The sequence below is a fragment of the Sorex araneus genome, chromosome 5 (assembly GCF_027595985.1).
Source record: "Sorex araneus isolate mSorAra2 chromosome 5, mSorAra2.pri, whole genome shotgun sequence".
Classification (NCBI taxonomy): Eukaryota; Metazoa; Chordata; class Mammalia; order Eulipotyphla; family Soricidae; genus Sorex; species Sorex araneus.
Genome location: NC_073306.1, coordinates 127,575,265 through 127,596,183, shown reverse-complemented (window position 1 = coordinate 127,596,183; position 20,919 = coordinate 127,575,265). Strand labels below are relative to the sequence as shown.

At 62.3% G+C, this 20,919-nt stretch overlaps 1 protein-coding gene across 1 annotated transcript in view; it reads left to right on the top strand.

Annotated features, from left to right (window-relative positions):
* The first annotated feature begins 655 nt into the window (after positions 1–655).
* RIMS4 (regulating synaptic membrane exocytosis 4) overlaps positions 656–20,919 on the top strand; it is a 59,975-nt gene continuing 39,711 nt past the window's right edge. The window contains exon 1 of the mRNA XM_055138256.1: positions 656–907. Within this exon, the coding sequence (XP_054994231.1) occupies positions 811–907 (97 nt within the window). The 5' untranslated portion in view covers positions 656–810. The remainder of the gene's footprint in view (positions 908–20,919) is intronic.

Genomic DNA, 20,919 nt, shown 5'->3' with positions numbered 1-20,919 from the left:
TTGAAGTGTGTGTGTGTGTGTGTGTGTGTGTGTGAGAGACAGAGAGAGAGAGAGAGAGAGAGAGAGAGAGAGAGAGAGAGAGAGAGAGAGCGGAGAGAGAGAGGGGGTGGTGCGTGAGACCTCGCGTGTCTGTCCAGACTGCTCTGGGGGCTGTGTAGGGTCTGAGGGTGTCTTCCCGAGGGCTTCCCCCAGTGGCCAAAGGGGTCTCAGGCCGTGAGTCTGGGTGTGTGCCTGCATCTTCCCGGTGTTTGTTGGGGGGGGGGTCCCTGAGGGGTCTGTGGGGGCCGTCAGAAGCCTGGGGTCGGGGGATTGGTTTTACAAGTGCCTTCAGGGGGGCGAGTCTCTGGGCGGAGCGCCCGCGAGACTCTGCGGGGGTCTCGGCGCGCGCTGCGGACCAGAGCGCTGAGGGGTCCCTGGGCTGCCGGTGCGGTGGGGGCGGGGCGGGGCGCACACCTGCGGGCGGGGCGGGGCGGGCCTCGCTCGGGAAGCCCCGCCCCCCGAGACGCCCATTGGCTGCTGCGGCGGCTCGGACCCGCCCCGCGCGGCCGGCTGGGGGGCGCCGCGGGCCAGAGCGCGCTGCGCCGCCGCCACCGCCGCCACCGCCACCGCCGCCGCCGCCGCCGCTGTCGCTGTCCCCGCGTCCCCGCCGCCGCCGCCGCTCCCCCGCCGCCCCGCCGAGCCCCGGCCCGGCCCCGGGCCGCCGCCACCACGCCGCGCGCCGTACTCCGCGTGAAGAATGGGGCGGCCAAGCTGCCCAAGCCGCCCGCCGCCGCCGCCGCCGCGGCCGACACGCCGGGCGCGGGCGCGGGCATGGAGCGCTCGCAGAGCCGCCTCAGCCTGTCCGCCTCCTTCGAGGCGCTCGCCATCTACTTCCCCTGCATGAACTCCTTCGACGACGAGGACGCGGGTGAGCCGGGCGCCCCGGGGACCCCCGCCCGCGCCGGGGCTCGCGCGCCGGCCCGCGCCGCTTTGTCTGTCTGGGCTGCGCGCAGGGGCGCCCGGACCCGGACCCCGCGGCGGCCGCCGGGTCGGGGTCGGGGAGGGGGGCGCCGCCGGCCTGTCCTCTCGCGTCCTCCCCGAGGCTGCACCTGCGCCCCTTCCCGAGAGCCCCGCGCGCCGCCCTCCCCGGGGGCCGATCCCTTCCCGGGGGCCGATCCCTTCCCGGGGGCCGATCCCTCCCCGGGGGGGCCTGTCCCTTCCCGGGGGCCGATCCCTTCCCGGGGGGCCGATCCCTCCTCGGGGGGCCGATCCCTCCCCGGGGGCCGATTCCCTCCCGGGGGCCGATCCCTTCCGGGGGGGCCGGTGCCTTCTGGGGGGCCGATCCCTTCCCCGGGGGACCGATCCCTCCCCTGGGGCCGATCCCTTCCCGGGGGGCGGGCGATTCCTTCTCGGGGGGCCGATCCCTCCCCGGGGGCAGGTTCCTTCTGTGGGGGCCTATTCCTCCCCGGGGGGCCGGTCCCTCCCCGGGGGCCGGTCCCCGCCCGTGGTCCTCCAGCCCGAGCCCGAGGGGCGGGTAGGGGGCGCTGCTGCTTCGGGGTCCTGACCCGGCCGAGAGAACCCGAGGGGGCCCCCAGGGGCTGCGGATCGGCCAACAGGTGCGGGCGGCTCCGGGGGCCCGGGTGGGAGGGGGGCCGCCGCGCCCGAGTTCCAGGCGGGGGGTGGCGAGTAGGGGCGCTCTGCCCCTGGACTTGGCGCCGGGTGACCTTGGGCCGGCCGTGCTGGCGCCGGCCCTCCGTTTCTCCACCTGGAAAATGGGATGACGGCGCCCAGGCACAGGGCTGGGGTGGCCGAGAGGATGGAGTTAAAGGGGCCTGGGAACCCGCCACCGGAAGCCCGGGAGGGTTGGGATTCGGGGAGGGGGTAGATGCGAGTAGATGGTAGGGAGGGGCGAAATGGTCCTTTTTTTTGAGCACCTGGTGCGAATGTGAGGGGGCTCCAGGAACCACACGTATGCAGCACCCTAACATCTGGTCTACAAGTTGCACGGTGCACATGGAGCCGGTCTGCACTTCTTGCCCACAGTGTCTTGTCTGAGGGGCCCCGAGCTGATAACCCAGTGGGTGAGGGGTGCAGGGGGCAGCAGAGCAGGTGGAGGCTCCCCCAGAGGGTAACTGGCAGATTCCTGCCTCGGCTGGAGCCCGGGCTGGGCTAAATCGCTCCCGCAGAGCCATTTTACAGGAAAAAATTAGTAATCCACCGAGGCTTACGCCGAATTCCACTGCACAGTGCACTTCCTGTGTTTAATATATTCATAAATATCCTGTGAATCCTAATGTTGCATCAAAGATAGTTTAATAATACATGATTTTTAGGTAATGCTGGCACAATTTAAGAAAAAAAAACTTTAATGGTTCCACACCAGTTTATTTTGGGGAGGGAAAGGAGAGGATGAAATCTGTGATGATTATATGGTGAAAAAAATGGAAGTAACTGTGTGTGTTGGGGGGGTGGGGTGGGAGGTTGTAGTTTCCGAGCTGGCGTTTCTCAGCCTTCATCCCACAGTGGTCTCCTCCTGACCTTCCTAACTTCCTGTGGCCCCCGCCCGACCAGTGGCCCCCAGTCTTATGCTGTGGTCTCCCCGCTGCTGCGATTTTCGTTTGGGACCCTCTTGGAAGATCCTGGGGCCCCACAAGGATTCCTACACCCCCAGATGAGAAACGTTGACCTTCGACAAGGCGAGGGCGGGGATTACTCTCAAGCAAGTGAGGACACTGGAGCAAGCGGGAGGAAGCCAGACTGGCAGGGGGGTCTGGGGAGGGAGCCCACCGGCCAAAGGGAGCTCTGCCCCGCCCCTCCTCTGATGCAACAGGCCCCTTGGGTCTCCTGGGGCTGGGCAGAAGCCCAGAGGAGACACGGGGCAGGCGATGGAGCTCGGGTCACTGGCTTTGGCCGCTCTTGTGAGGTGGACCAGGCCTCCTTCAGGGTAACTTCATGTCATACCAGAGCTTTTTTTTTTTTTTTTTTTTTTTTTTTTTTTTTTTGGTTTTTGGGTCACACCTGGCGATGCACAGGGGTTACTCCTGGCTCTGCACTCAGGAATTACTCCTGGCGGTGCTCAGGGGACCATATGGGATGCTGGGATTTGAACCCGGGTCGGCCGCGTGCAAGGCAAACGCCCTACCCGCTATGCTATCACTCCAGCCCCCAGAGCTTTTTTTTTTTAATGTGCTTTTTTTTTTTCCTTTTTGGGTCACACCTGGCAATGCACAGGGGTTACTCCTGGCTCTGCACTCAGGAATTACTCCTGGCGGTGCTCAGGGGACCCTATGGGATGCTGGGAATTGAACCCGGGTCAGCTGCGTGCAAGGCAGACGCCCTCCCCTCTGTGCTATCGCCCCAGCCCCCATACCAGAGCTTTTCCTCAAGGTCCACCCGGTGTGTTTTCCCAGGAGCTTCCTTCATGGTCTTCTGTCTTTCCCTGGGAAGAAAGGCAGAAACCACTGCTTGGCCCCCATACGGGTGAGAGTGTCTGAGGGGGAGTGCCTGTGCGTGTGCATCTGGACACACACACACCAGTGTGTGTCTCTGTGTGTGCGAGTGTGCGTGTGTGTGTAACCCAAGGTCACCCAGTGAGGCGGGCACAGAGCTGGTGAGAAGCAACGCTTCCGGTTCTCTTTCCAGTAAGTCAGGAGCCCTTTCTTTGAAAGAGAATTTCTTTCCCAACCCCCCGCCCCCCAAAGCTTGGCCTCACTGTGCAAAACTGGTTCCCAGGTAAGGTGCACCCAGCCCCACCCCCACCCAGGGCGGCTGGCAGCCCGGACCTTGTCTGGCAGATGTCTGCTCTTCTAGAAGCGGCCTTGAAGTTGGGGAGGGGCTGCAGGAAGTCCAGTTTCACTTCCAGAAAGCTAGTGGAGTAGCATCAGCAGCAGGGAGTGCTGCCCCAGTGCTCAGTATCTCTGGTTCATTTCCTCCTTTCAGAAAGCCTCTTGGACCCGTCCTTCCCCGGCCGCCCCACGCGGAACTGATTTCTAAGAGCAGCCTGAATGGCTCTCCATCCCGGACCGAGCGCCTTGGTAACCGAGTGGCTCGGCCACTCCTGTCGGCTCCTGGCCTCCCTCTCCCGTGGCTCCCGCTCAGAAAGGCCTTTCCCAGGGGCTTCTGGCTCCTCTCAGACCCTGCTCCCCTCCCCAACGTTGTTGCTGCTTTTCACTCTGGTCCAGCGCATCTTTCTTTTTTTTTTCCCCCAAATCAACCAGTCTGAGCCAGAGCCATTTCGAGGGCTCACATGCTACCGTTCACTCAGGTTATGGAGAAACGGGTTGAGGAGGAGCCGACTGCAAGAACCTTAACTGGGCCAGAACACTTTCCTGCCTTGCGCCTAGGAGGCTGGGACCCTCCTGGGTGGGCTGGGAGCCCCCCTCCTTCTCTGCCTCTCTACCCAGCGGGGGTGGGGGGGCTCGGCATGGCGGCTCCTGCAGATTCCTAGAATCCGTCTCCCGCTCGCACCCTGGACTCCTTCCTTCCATTGCTTCTGCCCCTTTTCTCAAGGCTGCCGGCACTTTCGAGAGGTGTCCCCCTCCCCCCCACTGCCCTGTCCCCCAGCCTCGGTGCTTCTCTGTCCTCCTGGGGAGGAACAGGGCGTGCGTGAGGGAGTTAGACACTTGACCTGCGTGTTCTCCTCTGTTTGAGGAAGGAAACAGTCGCATGGACCTTAGGAGGGCCAGCGCTGAAAACACGTCGACCTTTTTGGCTCAGCAGCCCCGTAGCCACTTGAAGGACAGAATCTGAATTCTTGCCACCAGGAATTCAGAGGCGCTGTGAAATTGACATCCTTTAAACACACCCCCCATTTTCAGGTGAAAAAAACTGAGCCACGTAGGGAGCTCAAGGTCACCGGCGAAGTGAACTCGAGTCGGGTTTGAGCTCGAGCCCCCTGACAGGAGTATCCTGGCTTTTCAGGGACCTGCTGGGGGTGTTAGGCAGAGGGGTCAGCGTGCCGGCCACTCTGCGGGCTCTCAGCCCCCTGTGGCTGTTACTGATGACCACGGGGAACTGTTTTGGAGCCTGAAGAGATCCATGGGGAGGGAGAGAGCTTGGTTCCCCAAATGTTGGCTTTTATCAATTTTACAAGCTAATTTTAGTGTATTGATAGAGCTATTATGGGAGAGTTGGACCTTCCTCAGAAGGGGTTTAAATAGGGGCAGTTAGCAAGCGTGGGGGAGGGGGCTGGATGTTAAACAGGAGCGTGGAGAGTAATCCAGCGCCCATTTCCCTGCGCCTAACAGTTTATTGGCATCGTATTTCGAGCCCCAGATCTGCCTTGGGCACTACTGGGGTGCAGAGGCACCTCTGGTTTCGAGCAAATGCCAAGGGGGCGGTTCGTTACGTCAGGATTTAGGGCTGAAAACCGGGTTCCTAGGTCTGACCGGGTGGCTTGGGCGTCCAGTCCTGTCCCCGCCCGGGAGAAGGGCGGAGCCGCCGGCGCCGCCAGCTCCAGCCCCCATTTGCCCATAGGATGCTTCCAGCCAGCGCAGGGAGGAAGTTGCCATGGCAACACCGGCGGCTACCGGTCCTTCTCGCAGCCGCTGCTGCCGTTTGGGCCATGTTCTCCGGCTCGAAAGCCCTCCGTGGCCACGGTCTCTTCCATTCAGGCCCAATCTGGTGAGGGGACGACACAGTCCCCCCACCCCCCTCCCCCCGTTGCCTTTGGACAGTGAGGAAATGGAAAGGACCGTTTAAAGGACTTTTAGGTGGGGGCACAGTTGCCCGCAGCCCGCCAGACAGAGCCTGGCAGGGGAATTAGACCTCTGATTCCCCTGGCTCCCTGGCACCTGGAAGGACCCCCCCCCAACCAACCCTTCCCAGGATTCTGCCTCCCCCCCACCACACGCACTTTCCTCCATTCGGCAGAGTTTTCTTTCCCTGAGGAAGTGCTAACTCTTGTCCTTGAAATTTGACCTGAGCTTTTTTTTTCTGGAAAACAAAATGTCCTGCAGACCCCCCCCTCCTCGTGAGATGGGGGGAACAGCGCTTCAGCCCTGACCTGGGAGAAAGGGGGGTGGGGTGCGGGACGGGGTGGGGGTGGGGGCAGGGCTTCACAGGTTCTGTGGGACCCGGGCCACTTGAGGTAGAGGTTTTGGATCCTCTGTTGCCACCTTCACCCCCAGGGCCGGCCACTTGCGCCCCCCTCCCCCTCGTTCTCACCAAGTGAGCTGGGGGCTGGGTCTCCTCTGTTTAGAACCCCCCGAGGCTGACCTAAGCCATGATTCCCGTAGTTCCCATGGGGGGCTGGCCTCGGGCGGGGGGGGGGACTCAGTGTAGATCCACACGACTGTGTCCCTATTCAGGTTTCCCTGAGGTACCCATTGATCCTGACGAGCTCTCTCAGAGGAAGGGGGTACACGGAGGGGACGCTCCCTTCCCCCATCCCAGGGGACCTGCACACCCACTCTGATGTCCTTAGTGGGTTTTCAGCCTGTTCTCGTCCCCTCGGGGAGCCCCTCTGCCCCAGCCCCAGGCTGCCACATCAGTGCAGTTTTCGTGGAGTCTGCTGCTGCCAGGGCCCAGCTGGTTTGGTCTGGTCTGCCTGAGCTGCCTCCTTCCAGGAGGACCGGCTGACCCACCCCCTCCCCAGCCCCCCCCAACCCATTCTCCTGCTCCCCCAGTGTCAGAGGCAGAGCCTGTTCGAACCGAAGGCTGAGGGAAGGTGGTGCAGGGGTGGAGAGCAGGGAGCGAGAAGCCTCTGGTCCCGGATGGGCCCGCTGACCTCCACCCTGTCTCCTTTCCCTCCATTCCTGCCTTTCTTGTCTGGCCTCAGCATTTAGGAATTGCTGGGGGGGGGGGCGGGGGAAGGGGGAGGAAAAATTGCCAGGGGCCAGAGAGATGGTATGGTGGGGAGAAATAGGAAGGTGTTGCTTGACTCCGTGGTCCCAGGTTCGATCCCCGGCGCTGTCTCTGGCCCCCTCCCCCCTGCACCGGGAGTCAGCCCTGAGCACAGGCTGGCATGTTCCCTCGCAGAGGAAGTTGTCGTAAGGTGCATTTCTTGAGCGTCCCCACCTTTCCAGGGCAACCTGGCCATCCCGCAGACAGGCCTCCAGTCCCCTCCTCCGGGTGCCTGGAATGACCGCACTGGAGTTTCTGGAGTTTCCTCTTGCCCCCCTAACACCCCCCCCTCCAGTCCAACCCAATGCCCTTGGGTTGGATGCCGCTTTGCCTCTGGGACCTCGAGCAAGTCCGGAGCACCAAGTTTCGGTACCTGGTACCAAAGGGTTAATGATCCTTGTCTTGCGCATCTCTCGGGGGCTGTAAAAATAAAATGATGGAGAGGCTGGCTTGGCTCCGAGCTTGCCGTGAGCTCACTGGCTCCCATGGCAACCAGAAGGGGCGGCTGCTGTGGCCAGTGCGCCCATTTTGCAGATGAGGAAAAGCTGGGCACCTTGGTGGGGCTCGAGCGACTTTCTTGGGTGACACCGTGGGGCGTCCAAGCCAGGTGTGTGTCGCCGCAGAGGCCACACACGCCCCTCGGCAGGGGAGGAGGGAGGTCCTGGGTGGGAAAAGGCCGTCTTAGCCCTGGGCTTGGTGTGGGGCTGGGCTTGTGCCGTCAAAACCCCAGCGTGTGTGTGGTCAGTGGTGGTGGTGCTGGTGTCCATGCAGCAGCCCACCGTGCATTCCTCCAGGTGGTGCCGCCGGCTGTGGCATGTCCTGGCCTGCTGGAGTGCCTTCCCGCCCCGCTCCTGCCCCATCACTAGGCTCCCGGGGCTCCTGGAAGAGGCCAGTGGTTTGCGCTGGCCCCGGGGCCGAGCCGTCACCTGCCTCTCCAGCCTGATGTAGGCCAGCGCGGGCTTATATTTAACGCTGTGCTATTTCCACTTGACAGCTCCCGAGCGCCGCCCCCCTCCCCTTTTCTCCCTCCTCCCCCCTCCCCTTCTGATTCACTGGGAGGAAACTGACGAGGCTGATGTCAGCGCCTTATTCTTAGCCCCCGTAATTGTAACTGCATTTAGCAGCGCGCACTTCATTAACAGTTTCTGCGACGGGGGAGTGGGTGCGATGGCTGCGTGGCTGGGCAGGGACACCGGCAGGTGGAGGAGGGGAGGGGCCAGCTGCTTGCAGGGACCCTGGCCCGCTGCCCCCTTCTGGCCGGAACCAGCCAGCCTGCCTGGCTGCCATGCAAGGACTCTGGGCGAGTGTCTCGTCCACACCCCCGTGGGCAGGGCAGGAGGGAGGAGGCCCCGGAGAGGCGGGGAGGCTCACTCGGCTCACGTGTGGGAGAGCCGAGGGCTGGACTCTCACTCTTGGGTCTCCTTCTCTGAGAGCTGTTCGTTCACCCAAGTGTTAGCGGCGCGGTCCGGGGCCTGTCGGCGTTCCGGGGCACGCGGGTTTTGCCCTCAGGGAGTCATGCTCCGGGGTGCAGGAGCTCGCCAGGACACGGTGAGCACTGAGGCCTCATTCCAGGTTGTGTTCGGTGCCATGCAAAGAAAGCAGGGCGAGGGGAGAGGGGTCCGCCGAGGCCTAAGGACAGGGGCCCAGCCATGGGCGGTTCTGGTAAGGGAGGGAGAGGGAGGGAAGGGCCACCCAGGCACAGGGAACAGCAGCTGCAGAGAAGGGCCCAGTGGTCAGCGTGCGTCTGCGCGTGTAGGGGTCAGGATGGGCCGGACGGCTGGAGTGGACGGCAGGGCAGAGAATCAGCAAGGGGCCGGTCGTCTTGTGGACCAGCATTTCTCAGTCAGGGGCCCCCTGGCCAGATTGAGTCCTGAGGGGGGGAGGGCACAGGTGAAGGTTACATCAGCGGGAGAGGCGCAGGGGGAGGCTCGGAGGCCAGCCTGCAGGGTGGGGTGACCACAGAAAGGAAATACGGCCGGAGAGGGTGCACCGTGGGGAAGAGTTTGAGAAGAGTTGTAGCGGATGACAGGGAGTGCTAGGTGGGGAAACTGAGGCCCAGAGAGGGAAGAGAAGAGGCCTCCAGCTGGGCAGTCCAGGGGACCAAGAACTCATGCCTCCCAGACCCCCCCCCCTTTCTCTCTCTCTCTCCTCGTAGTGAATCACAAAGTCACAAAAATACCCGTGATTGAGTTTCCGGCGTACAGTGTTCCGGCACCAAGGCCTTCACCAGGGTCCGCCACCCTCTACCGCTGTCCCCAGTTCCCCCCTGCCCCACCCCGTCTCTGTGGTGGGCACTTTCCCCCCCTCCCGCCATTGCCCTCATTGCCCTGCTGTTCCCTTCCCCGATTTAAGCCTCCCCTTTCCCCCGCCCTCGCCCCGGTGCCAGGCTGCCTACTGAAGACCCATTGTCCTGCCCTGTGTTTCTGTTGCTGTCAGGCGTTTGCCTTCCCCCCCCCCCCCACCAAGTTCCTTTAGGCCCCGCACGGTGAGAGATCGCTGTGAGCCTGTCCTGTCTGTCTCTATTCTTGGACCCCCGGCTCTGCCCGGAAAGGCGGGACGCTGCTGTGGAGGCAGGCCATGCCCTCCTGCCCACTCTTCCTGCCCGTCTCTCGGCCTCAAGCCTCCCCTGCCTGCAGCCGAGTATCTCGGGCCCGTGGAGCCGGAAAAGACGCCGGGCGTGTCTGCTGGGGGGTGACCTCGGGCGGGGAGGCTTCAGTGGTCCGGGGCTGTTTCCTCATCTGTGCTGGGGCCTAACCACTGTGAGCTCTTCCCAGGGCTCTCGGCAGGCAGGAGTGAGGCAGTCCACAGGCATCCCTGCCCAGCCTGGCTGTGGAGAGTGGAGGTTTGCTGGGTGCTAAGGACAGGTGTGATGATCGCGTACCCAACGCTGGGCACCTAGGAGATGCCCGTTGGTCACGCTCACTGCAGCTGTGATGGCTGCTGCTTATTTTTATTATTTATTTATTTATTCATTTATTTATTGTGTCACACCCGGCAATGCACAGGGGTTACTCCTGGCTCATGCACTCAGGAATGACTCCTGGTGGTGTTTGGGGGACCTTATGGGATGCTGGGAATCGAACCCGGGTCAGCCGTGTACAAGGCAAACGCCCTCCCCGCTGTGCTATTGCTCCAGCCCCCCCCCCCATATTATTTATTTTTGGTTTGGGAGCTGCACTTGGTGTTTACTCATGGGGCTTACTCCCGGCTCTGCACTCAGGGATCACTCCGGGCAGGCTTGCTTGGGAGACCAGATGGGGTGCCAGGGACGGAACCCCAGTTGGACTTGTGCAAGGCAAGCACCCTCCCTGCTCTTCTATCTCTCCAGCCCCAATTTATTTAAAAAATAAATTTAGTTTTTGTGTGCATGTGTGTGTGTGTGTGTGTGTGTGTGTGTGTGTGTGTGTGTGTGTGTGGTACCAGAAATCTAACCAGGGCCTTATGCATGAAGAGCATGTGCTCCACCCCCAACACACAACCTTGACATGTTGTTGACTCTTGGTGTCAGTGGGTCAGAATCATCTCTACGGCTTCCCCAGGGCTGGGTGGCTGAGCTTGTCACCTGGTCTGGTGGAACCTGGGGAGCCTGTTGCTAGCGATCCTGGCATTGGTGCTCCTGCTCCCGGGACCCTGCCTGGGGAACTGCCGTCGGGTGAGAGGAGGAGGAGGCGGAAGAAACGGCGAATTCATCTGCACGTGGGTCTGTTCCCCATGTCGTCGGTGCCAGGGCCCAGGACGGTGATGTCTTTGGGGCGCTCCTGCTTCCATCATCGGAAATTGGCCTCTGACCCCATGGGCCTCTGCCCTGCTTGGCCCTGGGGTTGGTTGAGGCGCAGGTCCCCATCAATCCTTCGGGAAGTCGTCTGTCCCAAAGACGGATGGGTCCATGTGACTAACGCCACCAGCCACGGTGGCCTTCCGTGGGCTGCTGGACTCCAGCTCTGGGGAGCCGGGAGGGCGCGGGTCGAGCACTTGCCCCAGCGGGAGCAGGATGTGGTCCCTCTCCTGGGCCGGGAAAAGCAGCCGGGAGGGTCATCCGAGGACAGGCCTCTGCGGGGAAGGAAGCAGAGGGGTCGTCCACGTAAGGGGCAAGACGCTGGGGACGGCTACCAGTGGCCGCGGTGATGCTACCGTCGCCGGTGGGGGAACTAGAGGTCACGCAGCGATTCCCCAGAAAACTGAGGCTCTGAAAACAAAAGCAGGTGCGGGAAGGCCCAGGCAGGATGGTCCCACACGGAAATATTCTCAGGGAGGAGAACACAGACATGGGGTGCTGCAAGGACCCCCCCACACGCACCCCCACCCCTGGGCTGGAGTCTGCCACGTCCCGCTGGCTCTTGACAGTACGTGCCCGCTCGGGGCCTCTGCCTGTGGCAGCAGGGTGGAGAGTCCCTCCTGCCCCGCGAGGACTGGCGGGCAGGGCTGCCCGCCCATGATGGGGGACCCCCTGGGTGAGCGATGGGGAGTGGTGGGCGCTTGCTGCCTGCCTGGTGTGGTCAGGACACAGCTCCCTGCGGCCATCGAGTCTCGGGGACCCCAGCCACCAGCTCCTGTGGCCCTCCGAGCTCCATGGCCCCATCAGCACAGTGAGGGTCAGTTGCGTGTGACTCGCAGTCACCCGGGCTCGCCCATGAAGGAGAGAACCCATGTCCCGGGGCTGCCTCCCTCCACATCCGGTCAGATCTCCTCCTCCCTGCCAGCCCCGGATTCTCTCCAGCTGAGCCTTGATTTGTCTGTCTGTCTGTCTGGTTTCGGGGGCCACGCTCAGCAGTGCTCAGGGCTCACTCATTCCTGGCTCTGCACTCAGTGCTCACTCCTGGCAGTGCTTGGGGCACCATGTGTGGTGGGGGAGATTGGGTCTGGGTTGGCTGCGTGCAAAGGTGAACGCCCTACCCACTGTGCTATTGTCCCAGCCACGGACTAATATTTAAAAGAATATTGTTTGAGGGCCGGAGCGATAGTACAGCGGGGAGGGCGTTTGCTTTGCACGTAGCTAACCCGGGTTCAATCCCCAGCATCCCATGTGATCCCTCGAGCACTGCCAGGAATGATTCCTGAGTGCAAAGCCGGGAGTAACCCCTGAGCATCACAAGGTGTGGCAGCCCCCCCCCCACCACCCCCACCCCACGCACAGAAGAATATCATTTGGATTAGGTCATTTTAATTTTAATAGGGGGAAAGACTGTCCTGGGGTCACTGCCCAGTCCTGCAGCCCTGACTCCTATGTGCTTGTCACGTGGTCTTCACTTGACTTGGGTTCCTGGCCCCTAGCACAACATGGTTAAAGCATGCAAGAACACACACACACACACACACACACACACACACACACACACACACACAGAGATGAAAAGCATTCCTTCCGACTTCTCCTGGCCCTCCCAGAGACAAGCCCACAGCCTTTTCTGCTGCAGTCACTGATGATAACATAAACCGACAATATTAAGTTGCGTGGTTAAAAGCAATAAACAGCCGCCCCAGGATTCCCCGGAAGCTTCCTTCCCTCCCTCCCTCCCTCCCTCCCTCCTCAGCTGCCCAGTTCCACCTCCCAGAGCCCTGATAGTGGCCTTTGAGGCTCCCATTCTCTCTCTGCTTTCCAGTGATCAAATTCTTTGTTGAGGGGGGAGAATCCTCAGGCCTGGGATTCCTCCCGGAAGTGCAGACCTGACGGGTTTGGTGCTCGGGGCCACACCCGTGGTGCTCAGGGGGCCCCACTGTGCCAGGCATAGTGCTCCCGCCCTTTGAGCGCTCGCTCCCGCCCCCAGGTATCAAATTCTCATGCAGCCCTTTTGGGGGTGCTGGGCCCAGGGCCAGCGCCCTCGCCCTGCGGGTGTAAGTGTCCTCAAAGTGCACCCAGCAGCCCGGGGCCCACATCAGTCGGGCTTCCGGACCAGGGGGCCTGGGATAACGTCCCGCCTCTGCCCTTTGTTGCCCGCGAGACCTCAGCCAGATTCCTGAGCCCCTCTGAGCCTCTGTTGCCCTGTCTGGAAGTGGGGCTGGTCACGGTGGCCCTCGGGCTGGGGCGAGCACCGAGGGAAGAGGAGTTTGCCAAGGGCTGTCTAGAGAGTGCGGGTCCGGGACTGGCTTTGAGCCTCCGAGCCAGGAGTCTCTCTGAGGTCGCCCGTGCACCTTTGCCGGAAGGCGGCGGGGGTGGCGGGGCCCTGTGTCCTCAGTCCGGCCCGGAATAGGCCTTGATCCTCCCGGCCTCCCGGCCCAGGTCTTCGCCTCTGCCAGCGTGGACGGGGCCGGCCACCCCGGGCCCCCTTGGCAGGGAGCTGGCAGCGCTCAGCCAGGCTTTCCAGCACTCCGTGTCCCTGGGAAATGCGGCCTGGAGTCCCCCGGGGAGTGGGCGGGCGGATGTGTCACTAATTGGGGCCTGTAATGGGAATTAATTAGCTCCTCAGCAAATGTCTTAAGAAACATCACTCATCCGCCCGGGGCCCAACACCAGGACTGGACCAGGCCTCGAGGCCCCGAGACATCTGGCTGCAGAGAGTGACCGCCTCTGCCCAGCTTCCGTGGGGTGGGCTGGGTGCCGGCAGAGGGTCCCCTGCCCCACCGCCGCTGCCGCTGCCCACGGGAAAGCTTGACCCTGGTGGAATCTTGTGGGTGCCTCCAGCCAGAGAGGCGTCGTCTGCACACACAGCGTTCTTGGACAGCTCCCTGAGGTCCCGAGAGAAAGGAGTGAGGGAGGTGAGAGAAGGCGGCCCAACCGGCCATGGCCTTTGGCAGGTGATGAGGTCTCAGGCAAGCCCGAGAAGAAGCATCTGAAGAAAGGTGGGCGCTCGTCTGGCTCTCGCCTCGGCGTGGTCCTCGGGGACTGCTAGGGCCTGGGTGACGGATAGCCTCGACGGGCTACAGGGAGTGATAGCAAGGCTGTGTTCTGGGGGCCGGAACGATAGCACAGCGGGTAGGGCGTTTGCCTTGCATGCGGCCGACCTGGGTTCGATCCCCGGCATCCCATATGGTCCCCCAAGCACCGCCAGGAGTAATTCCTGAGTGCAGAGCCAGGAGTAACCCCTGTGCATCACGGGTGTGACCCAAAAAAAGCAAAAACAAAAAAACAAAAAAAAACCATAAACAAGGCTGTGTTCTACTAAAACTCTATTTTTTAAAAATTGCCCATGATCAGGATTCAGTTTTCTTTTCCTTCAAAAAAAGAATTCCCGGGGCTGGAGCGATAGCACAGTGGGTAGGGTGCTTGCCTTGCACGTGGCCGATCCGGGTTTGAGTCCCAGCATCCCATAGGGTCCCCTGAGCACCGCCAGGAGTGATTCCTGAGTGCAGAGCCAGGAGGAACCCCTGAGCATCGCTGGGTGTGACCCAAAAAGAAAAGAAAAAAAAAAAGAATTCCCATGAAGAGCATGCACCTGGGTTGTTCTACCCCAGGGCCGGCGCGGAAAGGCAGTGGCTGCTGGCTGGCCTCTCCTGGAAGGGCGAGGGCCGGGGGCGGCAACGCTGGCGGCACAGTGTGCCGTGTTTGGAGACCAGACTCAGATGGAACACGGCAGGGAGGGCAGGAAAGTCGGTGTGGGCTCATTTGGTTACCGAGTTCCTGTTTCCCGTCTTTCTGGCTCTGGCCACTCCCAGGTACAAGCCGGCTTCTCCCTCTGGGCCCCCTCTGGGCCCGCACGTTTCCCAGCGCCTCCCCTGCCTTCACCTCCCCCTCTCCGCCCGGGAGCTGCGCGTTCCTCCCGGCCACGCGTGGCGTGGGGCCTCTGGGCTTCTCTCCAGCCTGGCACTGTCTGGCCATGGTCGCTCTGCCACTGCCGAGCAGGACAGTGGGGCCGGGAGCTCGGGCCCACGGGGTCCAGGACAAGGGGCAGCGGGCTCAGTCTCCCTCCTGGCCCGCCCCTGGAGGTGCTGACAGACGGACCCTGCCCCCGGGGCGGTGGCCCCAGACAGTCCCAGGCTGGTCCTCACCGAATTCCCAGTCTGGCGTGGGGGCGGCTTAGACATGAGCTAACCCCAGGCGCGCCTGGTGGATGGATCACCACGGCGGTGAGCACCAGCCGAGTGTGGGCTGCCAGGAAAGACTCACCTATGGCGGGTGGGGGTGGGGCTGGGACCAGAGGAGGGTGGGGCGAGGGGGGGGGGGAGATGGGCACCTTCGGACTGAGCTTACTCTGGGAGTTATTTCAAGAGGGGGATGGAACCCTGGACCCCCCGGTGACGTGCCTCTCGTCCCCTTTCCTCCCTCCACCCTCCTCTTTTTTCTCCCCTCCCCACCTTCCCCTTCCTCTCCTCTCTTCATTTCCCTTCTCCTCTCCACCTCTCCCTTCCTCCTCTCCCTCCTCCCCTGCCTTCCCCTCTTCCCCTCCACTCCCCCTCCACCTCCCTTCCCCTCCTCCCCCCTTCCTCTTCACTGCTCCCCTCCCTCCTCTCCCCTGCCCTCCCGTCCTCCACCCTGCCTTCCTCCTCTCCTCTGCCTCTTCTCCTCCTCCCCTCCGTTTTCCTCTCTCACGCTTCTGCACAACTTCTCTCCAGCGTCCGCACACAGTTGGGAACATTAACTCTGATTTCATCTGCATGGCAGGGCCACGGGGAAATCTTGCGTCCCAGTGCGTGTTTGCACATTTCCCAGATTTCCCCTGGAGAGTGGCCGTGTTGCGGCCCAAGCCCAGGGGGTCTGGCCGCTCCCCGCCCGCTGGTAGTGCGGAGCCCCTCGGTCACTGCTGAGCCTCTGAACGATGCCATTTCTCTTAGTGGACGGGGGTGACGGTGATTCACCAGGGCCACGTCCGTTTCGGAAGCTTCATCTCTTGCTCATTCTTTGGAACCCTTCAGCTACTCCTCCTCCATGCAGGCACTCTTGGCGCACCTGGTGGGGTTGCCAAGGAAACGCGCACAGAGAGGTCAAGTAGGAGACCCAGGCCACACAGCTCGAGGGTCCCAGAGGAAGGAATCAAGTCCTTGCCGTCTCCATCAGAACCTGAGCCTCATTACTCGGCTCCCAGGGCGGGCTGTGAGTGAGCGAGAGGACAGTTGTCCGTGTCTGCACTGAGAGTGCCCGCCGGTGCCCTATGGGTGCTTTAAGCCCCAGTGGCTGTGCAAAGGCACTGCGGGGGGCTGGAGTGATAGCACAGCGGGTAGGGTGTTTGCCTTGCATGCGGCCGACCCGGGTTCGATTCCCAGCATCCCATAGGGTCCTCTGAACACCACCAGGAGTAATTCCTGAGTGTATGAGCCAGGAGTAACCCCTGAGCATCGCCAGGTGTGACCCAAAAAGAAAAAAAAAAGGGGGGGGCTCTGCGGTGGGGAGGAGAGGGGGTGCTTGGGAAGCCCAGAGAGGAGCAGGGCTGGTTCACAGGGGTCTGGAGAGTCGAGAGACTCTGGCCACAGGGGGCGCGGGAGGCCCCGGGCTGGCTCCCTCGGCTGGCCGCCCCACTCCCCTACGGGTCGGCCGCTTCCCGCAGACCGCAGTGCTCGGCTGGTGTCGGGGCGGTGGCGTGGGTCGGGGCTGGTCGGCGATGGTGGAGCCTGGAGGAGGCAGCGTGAGGGCAGGAACCAATTACCCTCCCGGAGCCGAGGCCGGGCCAATTCCCGCCGTGTCGCGTTATTAAATTTGTAATCTTCATTCTAATACTCTCCGGCAGTGAATAAGAACCAAATTTAAAGTGCCGGCTCCACGTTGCTGGAAGGAAGCTCTTTGTCGAGAACTCTCGGAACCCGTAATTTCTCTCCAGAGGGGGATGTCTACGTCTTCAGAAGAAATTAAGATTTAAAAAAAAAAAAAAAAGTGAAGGGGGCCTACTCTGGCATGAAAGGTCGAGGTCGAAGTGTCGCCCGTGGCCGCACTCTGGGCCAGGACTAGGGGTCGGGTCCGTGTGTCTCTGGCCTTCCAGCGGCTCAGGGCCCTCGAGCTGCTCCAGGTGCCCGGATGCCAAGACCCCGACATCGGGGTGCACTGTGGGAGCAGGAAGCGGGGGAGGGCCTCGGGCGCATGTCACCTCCAGGGCTGGCGACTCTGTTGATTTGGAAAAGCACTTGGTCAGTACTGGGCCACAGTCCCCCCAATCCAGGGCTAGAGACACAGCGCAAGGGGCCGAGCACTTGCTTTGCACACGGGAGCCCTGGGCTCTGTGTTCATCCCTGGAGTGGTCCCGAGCACTGTGCCAGGAGAACCCCCCTCCCCCCTCTGAAGATCTTCAGCCCTGAGCCGTGTGGTGAGTGGCCCACAGAACTGCCAAGCGGAGGGGCCCCATTGTCCCCCCCTTCTCCGCTGGGGGGTCAGGAGGAATGCCCCCCCACCAGGCCCAATCTTTCAGGGTCCTATCCGAAGGCGAGAATTCACCAGACAGGCCCAAGTGAGCTCAGGGCCCTTGCAGACCCCTCCCTAGGTCCTCCCGGGTCTGGATCTGTCACGGCGTCAGGAGGGGCACCCAGAGAGGTGTGTGCCGGGGTGAGAGCGGACGGGGGTGCAGAGAGCCCCCCACGGCAGGTGCAGCCCCCTGCCGTTGGGAGTCTAACTGGGAACCGGGCCTGGCCCTCAAGGTCACACAAAGGCACGCTTGTCAGAAGGGAAGGACGGCACATATTTTATTCAGTGGCCTGACGCATACGGCTCGCACGTTTGGAACAGCGGGGAGGGCCCCCACTGCGCTCTTGCCCTGGTTCCTGCAGGGTTTGGGGTGGGGGGGGCGGCGGTGCCTTTATGTCATTCTTGGAACTGAGAGCTGCCCACCCCACCCCAGGGTCCCATGCTCGGGTCCTGGCGCTCCTGGGTGAGGGTGAATCAGAGACGGGCTTCACGGGGTACCCTGGTGACAGTGTGGACGCGGTCCCCTGGGGCTGGCGAGAACACTGGGGCCAACGCCAGCTCCTTCCCCAGCACCACGGCCCTCCAGAGCAGCTGGGCAAAATGTGGGTGGTGGCGTTGGTCGTCTCTCGCACCGGACCCCTGGCCCGGTTGGCTGAGACCTGCCGGGTGCGGCCGGGGCCTCCCGGGGACTGCTTGGGAGCCCCAGAAAATAGGCAGAGCCAAGAAACTAGACCTCCCCTAGGGGGAAGAGGAAGGCGGCGCCAGGGGAGCGGATGGCCTGGAAAGAGAAACCAGGCTGCAGGGCGGCCCGCCCGTGGGGGGGCTCCCTGTGCAGGTCAGGGTCTGCCGGAGCCCCGCCCCCATTCCCACTGCCTCCTGTGTTTTTTTTTCCTTTTTTGGTCACACCCAGCGATGCTCAGGGGTCACTCCTGGCTCATGCACTCAGGAACCACTCCTGGCGGTGCTCAGGGGACCCTATGGGATGCTGGGATTCGAACCCGGCTCAGCCGCGTGCAAGGCAAACGCCCTCCCCGCTGTGCTCTCGCTCCAGCCCCAGCGTGTTATTTTTAACAGCGCCCTCCTCCTCTTGGTCGCAAACGTTCGTTGCGCTCCCAACACTTGACCGGCGTTACCCTGTAGACACAGCAGAAAGTGAAGAGGTTGCACTGGCCGGCTCACTGGACAGACGTGGACAGGCCTCTGAGCCCCGCACAGCCCCCCTCCCCGTGTAGAAAAGCATCTCTAGTGCTGGGAAGCCCCCCCCGCCCCCAGCCCGGGGGCCAGGGCTCTGGAGGTCTGGGGAAGAGAGTGGGACAGCGCCCAGACACGGGGGAAGGAGAAGCTGAGCAGAGACCTGAGTGTCCCCACTGGGCGGGGGGTGCCGAGTCCGGCCTTGATGGGCGAGGGTCTGCGTGCCAGGCTGGACGTGCTTCTGGGAAGTGCTTCTGGCCACGGGGCGGGGGGCGGGGGGAGCAGGCGGGGGATGCTGCATGAAGATGCTGGGGACAGGGCCTCACAGGGGCTCCTGGTGCTCCTGGGGTAGGGCAGGGGTGTTAAGAATGGGAGTGGAGAGCTGATACGGCGGGCAGGGCATTCTGCAGCCCCCTGCCCTTCCCTAGGCCACCAGGAGTGATCCCTGAGCACCCCCACATGTGTCCCCAACTAGGGAAAGAGTGGGGCGATCAGGATATAGGTGGAGGGTTGGGAAAGGCCTTAGTGGCTCCCCTGCTCAGGCCCTTACAGAGAGGCCCTTAGCTCTGGGAATCAGGTAAGGCTTCCTGGAGGAGTGGTCGGTTGGAGTTAGGAAGGGGATAGGGAACCGGGGAGGGGGCCTGCGTGGGACCCTGGCAAACTGTTATTACTCAGTCGATCATGAGCGTCTCTGGGTTCCTGGGGGCGGCGGGGGGGGGGGGCAGGCCTTAGACACAGGCACTCGGCCTCGGGGCCTCAGCCTCCCCTGACGTGCGCTTCCGTCTGCACCCGGACCGGCGTGCTGTGCTGTGCTGTGCAGGGCCCGAGGACGCCTGCCTGGCCAGGTTAGATTAGAGGCGCGGGCCTTCGTCTTGTCCCGCCCCGGTGCTCCTCCCGTCCCGAGAGCGGGGGTCACCGGGTATTGCCGTTCGCATGTTAGAACAATGTTGTATGTTCCCAGCACGTGCACGGTGGTGCTCCTGGCATTGCCGGGCAGGGGCCGTTTCCAGTGCCGAGATGTCATGCACGGTCCCCATACAATTGCAGAGGGGGGCCTCGAAGCGGGACCCGCCCCACCCGCCCCTCACACCCTCACCCCCGTTACAGACCGGGGAGCTAGGGGACTGCGTCAGGGTCGCGGCTGGTGAGGGGCAGGATCCGTCGCCTTGGGTCCAGCGTGTTCCATATAGGCTCCTCACACCCCTGGCGGGAATCCGGGGAGAGCAAAAAGGGCAACGAAATAACTCCAGTTCTGTCCAAAGGAGGGTGTTTGGGGTGGTGCGCACGCACACGTGTGAGTGTGTGTGTGTGTGTGTGTGTGTGTGTGTGTGTGTGTGTGTGTGTTTGTGCGCGCGCGCGCTGTGGTACTATTTTATAAACTGAAACCACCACTTTAAAGCCACCTTAAAAGGACCTTTGCAGGCTGCTGGCTCAGAGACATCCTGATTTCTTTTTTTTTTTTTTCTTTTTGGGTCACACCCGGCGATGCTCAGGGGTTACTCCTGGCTCTGCACTCAGGAATTACTCCTGGCGGTGCTTGAGGGGCCCTATGGGATGCTGGGAATCGAACCCCGGTCGGCCGAGTGCAAAGCAAACGCCCTCCCTGCTGTGCTAATCACTCCAGCCCCGAGACATCCTGATTTCCAGGACCCAGTGTAGAAAAGAGGATGGCCTGACTTTGGATCGCCGAGGGGCCAGGGCAGCCCAGGGACACCCTCTCAGCTCACCTCAGCACCCTCGCTTCCCTGTCATCTCTCCTTTTTGGGTCCTGTCCTTGTTAAAAACAAAAAAAGCAAAAAAAAAAAAAAAAAAAACCACAACTTTTTTTTTTTTTTTTTGAACACTGACAAACCTTCCTAGGATTTTATTCCTTGCCTGGCTTTACATTTAAATGCAAGGAGCAGAAGGCTTGTGAGCTATAAATAGTCCAGCCGCGTCTGAGTGGCAGCAGGAGAGTTTGTAGGTTCTCTTTCCTCCCAACCTGGTGACCTGGATTACTTCCTGCCTGCGCGGCCGTCCCCTCGCTGCCTGAGCTGCCCCCGAGCCCTGCAGGTCCCTGGCCAGGGCCGGCGCCCCGAGCCTCCACCCTCCCCCACCTGGTGACACGGACATCCACAGATGCAGGTCGCCTCATTCTAGAAGGGCCCGTAGCTCTGGGAGTCAGGTAAGGCTTCCTGGAGGAGGAGTCGGCTGGAGTCAGGAAGGGGAACGGGAGCCGGGGAGAGGGCTGTGTGGGACCCTGGCAAATTGCTGTTATTACTCAGTCGATCGTGAGCGTCTCTGGGTTCCTGAGGGGTCCAGGCTCAGCTGGGCCCGGGTGGAGCCTGGAAGCTAATTTCTTCACACGCTCCATAAGGGGGTTCTGACCTTCATCCCGGACCCCTCTGGGGACCGGGTCTCAGCCCTGTCTTCCTTGGATGGCTGTGGCGGGAGCCACAGTCTCCTGCGGGCGGGGGTGGGGCGGGGTGGGTTCGTCCCGTTAAGCCACAGCTCCCCTGCAGAAGGTCTTCCTTCCCCCAGCCCTGGCTCAGTGCTCCTTCCTGTTCTCCCCAACACTCGGAGGAATCTCGCTCTGGTGCCTTTGAGCATCTCGCAGCCGCCCAGTGCTCGGGGAGTGCCCTCGGACTCCTGTTTGGGTGCTCTGC